Source organism: Aegilops tauschii, chromosome 2, assembly GCF_002575655.3.
Source record: "Aegilops tauschii subsp. strangulata cultivar AL8/78 chromosome 2, Aet v6.0, whole genome shotgun sequence".
Lineage (NCBI taxonomy): Eukaryota > Viridiplantae > Streptophyta > Magnoliopsida > Poales > Poaceae > Aegilops > Aegilops tauschii.
In genome coordinates, this window is record NC_053036.3 from 642,688,515 (window position 1) to 642,694,514 (window position 6,000).

At 47.5% G+C, this 6,000-nt stretch overlaps 1 protein-coding gene across 1 annotated transcript; it reads left to right on the plus strand.

Annotated features, from left to right (window-relative positions):
* The first annotated feature begins 3,070 nt into the window (after nt 1-3,070).
* On the plus strand, nt 3,071-5,703 carry LOC120974305 (uncharacterized). Its single transcript, XM_073507565.1, has 3 exons — nt 3,071-3,313; nt 5,054-5,547; nt 5,640-5,703. The coding sequence occupies exons 1-3, from the start codon at nt 3,071-3,073 to the stop codon at nt 5,701-5,703; spliced, it is 801 nt and encodes a 266-aa protein (XP_073363666.1).
* Nucleotides 5,704-6,000: the final 297 nt, after the last annotated feature.

The window sequence follows — 6,000 nt, forward strand, 5'->3', positions numbered from 1 at the left end:
TGATTATGCCACATCACCTCCGATTTTGTATGAGTTAGGAAGTTTTGCATCAAAACTGGAGATGAAATAATGTGGCAGACAGTCTTGGTACCAGAAAAATACAGCAAACATTATTAAAAAGAAGTGTTTTCATACTTTATAGAAAGTGTGTGTGTGTGTGCACGCGCGAGAGAGAGAGAGAGAGAGAGAGAAAGAGAGAGAGAGATTGGGGCTTGGGCTGTAGTATACTACAGAACCCAAGGTCCGATCTGAGGCTCATACTAGCAGGGCAGGGGTGCTCGATCTGAAGGAAGGTCCACATTCTGAATGAACTGAAAATTTTGAGCTGATCCTTTCAGGGTTTCAAGCTTCTTCATATTAACCGTGAGGCAAAATTTGCTCCACACTTGTGTACTCCCTCTGTAAAGAAATATAAGAGCGTTTACATCACTAAAATAATGATCTAAACGCTCTTGTATTACTTTACAGTGAGTAACAAAGAAGCTCTTAGCATTGTTTCTGCTTCTTGCTATGATGTAAGTCATGAATTTCTTTCCTGATTAAAGTTATTCAATCAAAGGTGTAAACCGGACATTGAGCAATAAAGAGCCTGATTACTATCAGAAAACAATCTCAAGGTAATTTTTTGTTGAAACCCAATGGCAGAGTAAACAAATGTGCGACAATAGGTGATTATATATGGAAAACATAAAGAGACAAAGAAAACACGAAGAAAAGGTAACGACCAAACTTGTAGTACTGTATTGTATATCATAACACACAATTAATTTGCATGTCTTTTTTTAGAAAAGGAGGATGACCCCCGGCCTCTGCATCTGGGCGATGCATACGACCACTTTATTAATTATTATTAGGTGTGAGAATTGAAGAGATTTAATACAAAAGTAATATGATGAAAGCAATCTGTAACGAAATGTTGTCGATATAAACCATAAAGTTCTTATAAGACAAAATGGGGTGAAGCAAGCAAGTGGCTGACTGGCTGTTAGCGTTGGATGGGCACAACTGGAGCAGTCGTATTTAATTCAGGAAATAACCCATTAAACTTACATGGATAAAGAAGGGGCATTTTAGATGTGTTAAGATTTCTCATTCTAAACAGATCGACATCTGAGTGATTATGCGACATCACCTCCACTTTTATATGAATTAGGCAGTTTTGGATCAAAGTCAGATATTAAAAAATACTAGCAGATAGTCTTGGTATCAGAAATGTAGCAGGCATTATTAAAACGAAGTGTTTTCATACTTTCTAGAAAGCGAGAGAGCGAGAGAGAGGGATTGGGGCCTGGGCTGTAGTATATTACAGGAACCAAGGTCCGATATGTGGCCCATACTAGTATACCATATTACAACAAGCTTGTCTCATTGAACACAACTCGAGGTTGAAGGCAGAGTACTCTGTAGACTACTCCGTGCATCATTACACAAGTTAGAAATTTCGAGTTTGTGGAAGTTACCTAATGTGCCATACTAAGTCAGCTACAGTTATTTTGGGGCGGAGGGAATATTTGCAAACTCTATTGTCGTAGTGAAGAAACCATGTTCCATGCCATGGTGGAATGCGTGCACGCAAAAAAGTTCCGGTCATCGGGCCCTCGAAACGGGACAGAAGGGTCTAGACGAACTGGAAAAAATGCCCCACGAGGCCCGGCCGGCCCCATGGGCGCACGAACTGGGATGTATGCCCCCCATGGGTCCCGGTTCATGACTGAACTGGGACTAATGGGTTGGCCAGGCCCCAACCAAAGCCCTGTTTTCTACTAGTGTTAGTCCTGTGAACCTTGTTGTATGGTGTGTAAGGTCTCTTGTTCTGTCATAAGCTTTCGTGAGGCAGTGGCCGTAATGGCAGTAAGATGTTTTTTCTTCCAGGGTTTTTCGCATGATAGTACTCCACTGGTCAATGGAGGCATCCTGCAATTGTAGGTACCCTCAGAATGTCGTTATAGTCGTAAGCTTCTCAAAGTATCAGTCATGTAATTAACCATATCGTCTATGAAATAATAGTGACAGAACCCCTAAGAAACTTGTTTGCCCAGAGGACAACTGAGGGAGTCCTGGATTAGGGGGTGTCCGGATAGCCGGACTATACCTTCAGCCGGACTCCTGGACTATGAAGATACAAGATTGAAGACTTCGTCCCGTGTCCGGATGGGACTTTCCTTGGCGTGGAAGGCAAGCTTGGCGATGCGGATATTCAGATCTCCTACCATTGTAACCGACTTTGTGTAACCCTAACCCTCTTCGGTGTCTATATAAACCGCAGGGTTTTCGTCCGTAGGACAACCTCAACATACAACAATCATACCATAGGCTAGCTTCTAGGGTTTAGCCTACTTGATCTCGTGGTAGATCTGCTCTTGTACTACCCATATCATCAATATTAATCAAGCAGGACGTAGGGTTTTACCTCCATCAAGAGCGCCCGAACCTGGGTAAAACATTGTGTCCCTCGTCTCCTGTTACCATCCGCCTAGACGCATAGTTCGGGACCCCCTACCCGAGATCCGCCGGTTTTGACACCGACATTGGTGCTTTCATTGAGAGTTCCTCTGTGTCGTCGCTTTTAGGCCCGATGGCTCCTTTGATCATCGACAACGATGCGGTCCAGGGTGAGACTTTTCTCCCCGGACAGATCTTCGTCTTCGGCGGCTTCGCACTACGGGCTAACTCGCTTGGCCACCTGGAGCAGATCGAAAGCTACGCCCCTGGCCATCAGGTCAGGTTTGGAAGTTTAATCTACACGGCTGACATCCACGAGGACTCGATCTTCGACGGATTCGAGCCACAGCCAAGCGCGCCGCACTGTCACGATGGGCATGATCTAGCTCTGCCGCCGAACAGTGTCCTGGAGGCCGCACGCGCATTGGTTCCGACCCTTAATTCGGAGGCTACTGCGCCGATCGAGGATGAGTGGTTGGACACCACCTCGGGGGCTGCGATCTCAAAGGTGATCGAGCCGAACACCAGCCCCACACTCTGCACGGCCCGTAACTCCGAGGAGCCAGATTCCTCCCCGGACTCCGAGCCCTCCGTGCGCCTGCCAATCGAATCCGATTGGGCGCCGATCATGGAGTTCACCGCCGCAAACATCTTTCAGCACTCGCCCTTCGGCGACATCCTGAAGTCACTAAAGTCTCTCTCTGTATCAGGAGAGCCCTGGCCGAATTACGGTCAGCAAGGATGGGATACGGATGGTGAAGAAAATCAAAACCCACCCACCACCCATTTGGTAGCAACCGTCGATAATTTAAACGACGTGCTCAACTTCGACTCCGAAGACATCGACGGCATGGACGACGATGCAGGAGATGTAGATGAACCAACGCCTATAGGGCATTGGACAGCCACCTCATCTCATGATGTGTACATGGTGGATACCCCTAAAGGAAGCGACAACGAGGAACACGGGGATGGAACGAGGGATCGATCTCTCGAAAAACAATCAAAGTGTCGGCGTAAACGCCGACCCAAGCCCCGCCTTGATACAGACCCAGCCATAGAGCAGGATGAGCCAGAAGACGACGAGCATGCCTTAGAGCAACCGTCCGAACAGGGCAACCCGGATAAAGAAACCGAACAACCCTCCCCCGGCGAAAATGGCATTCTGGATGACCTTACGCCGGATAAGCCCACGGAGCAGAAGAACCTCCACAAGAGGCTCGTTGCAACCGCACGCAGCCTGAAAAAGCAGAAGCGGAAGCTAAAAACTGCGGAAGATGCACTCAGAATCAGATGAAGCAAAGTAATCAATACCGCAGACAAATACGGCGGCTGTCACCACACTAAAAGCTATCCGAAGCGAAAGCTACTGCCCGAATTCGACGAAGAGGCCTTAGAACCCTCGCATTCAAAAAGTAAGAAAGCCACCCGGTCGGATAGACGACCCCATGGCCAGCATAAAGCAGCAAGCTGCGCCGCACTCAAGGCGGCATGCGACCCACTCAAGGATTTGCATCAAAAAGATGGCCCAGCCAGGTCTATTTATGGGCCAAGAAAGCAAGCTCCCGTAAGCAATGCAACAAAACCAATATCCAAACATCACGGCACACCCAAATACAGGGGCGCCGCACACCCCCTATGTTTCACCGATGAGGTCCTGGATTACGAATTTCCAGCGGGATTCAAACCCGTAAACATAGAGGCGTACGACAGAACAACATACCCTGGAGTCTGGATCGAGGATTATATCCTCCACATACACATGGCCAGAGGAGATGACCTCCACGCCATAAAATACTTACCCCTCAAGCTTAAAGGGCCAGCCCGGCATTGGCTTAAAAGCCTTTCTGAAAACACAATCGGAAGTTGGGAAGAGCTCGAGGACGCTTTCCGAGCAAATTTTCAAGGGACCTATGTCCGCCCTCCGGATGCAGACGATCTAAGTCACATAACTCAACAGCCCGGAGAGTCAGCTCGACAATTCTAGAATAGATTTCTAACTAAAAAGAATTAGATAGTCGACTGTCCGGACGCCGAAGCCTTAGCAACTTTTAGGCATAACGTTCGAGACGAATGGCTCGCCAGACACCTCGGCCAAGAAAAGCCAAGAACAATGGCCGCATTGACAAGCCTCATGACCCGTTTTTGCGCAGGAGAGGACAGCTGGTTGGCAAGATGTAGCACCAGCGACCCAAGTACATCCGAAACTAGGGATGGAAACGGAAAACCGCGACGCAACAAGGATCGTCACTGGACCAAGGAAAACAGTCCGAAAAGCACGGCAGTCAACGCCGGATTCAAAAGCTCACGGCATAATCAGAAAAAGCCGCCCCTCCAGGATAACATAGATGATTTATCCAACTTAAACAAAATCTTGGACAGGATATGTCAAATACACAGTACTCTCGGGAAGCCTGCTAATCATACCCACAGAGATTGTTGGGTTTTCAAACAATCCGGCAGGCTCAACGCCGAACACAAGGGGCTCGACACACCAAGCGAAGACGATGACGAATCCCAAAAGCAGAGCACCAGGAAACAAAAGAATTTCCCACAAGAAGTAAAAAGAGTAAACTTACTTCACATTACAAAACGTGCGGCACCCATAAAGGTACGCGCCATACGGCCTATCCCAAAGGAGTCTCGCCACTGGTTGTCAAAACCAATCATCTTCGATCATCTGGACTATTCTAGAAGTATCAGGAACGCAGGCTGGACTGCCTTGGTACTCGATCCAATAATTGACGGACTCCAGTTTAGAAATGTCTTGATGGACGGAGGCAGTGGACTAAACCTGATATATCAGGACACAATCCGCCCCATGGGGATAGACCCAACAAGAATTTGCCACAGCAAAACCTCCTTTCAAGGGGTAACGCCAGGTCCGGACACCCATTGCATGGGTTTTCTCCGGCTCGAAGTTATATTCGGCTCTACCGATAACTTACGCCGTGAAAAGCTGACTTTCCACATCGTCCCATTCTCAAGTTGCTATCAAGCACTGCTGGGACGCGAAGCTTTCGCCCGCTTTAACGCAATACCGCATTATGCATCTCTTACGCTTAAGATGCCCGGTCCACGAGGCATCATCTCTTTAAAGGGGAAGCATTGAGTGCGCCTCCCCCGAGCGGAGGATTGTGCGGCCGCTTTAACAGCCCCACAATAAAATGGCTTCACCAGCCAAAACATCTGAACAGGTCATTAAGACCACGGACACGGATAGACGAGTCCGGCACAAAAATATCATTGATAAAGGCTTAAATAGCCGTACACCCCAGCTCTAGGGGCTCCACACATATAAAATAAGAGACAATCAAGCTCAATTTTACCCATTGCAATTTATACTTTGTTTATTTAGTATAACTTCTGTTCGGCATGACCTTTTTTCAACTTAGTTCCTCTCTTTTACAGATGAATACCGTGCTGCGCCCGTCCAGGATACGGCACAATGGAAACACAGGCGCAGACGTGCAGTAAGGACCCGTTCCAAGGATTCTTTTCAGATTAAGACCCTGTGTAAACCTTTTTGACTGTCTCTTGTTGATATACATCCCCTGG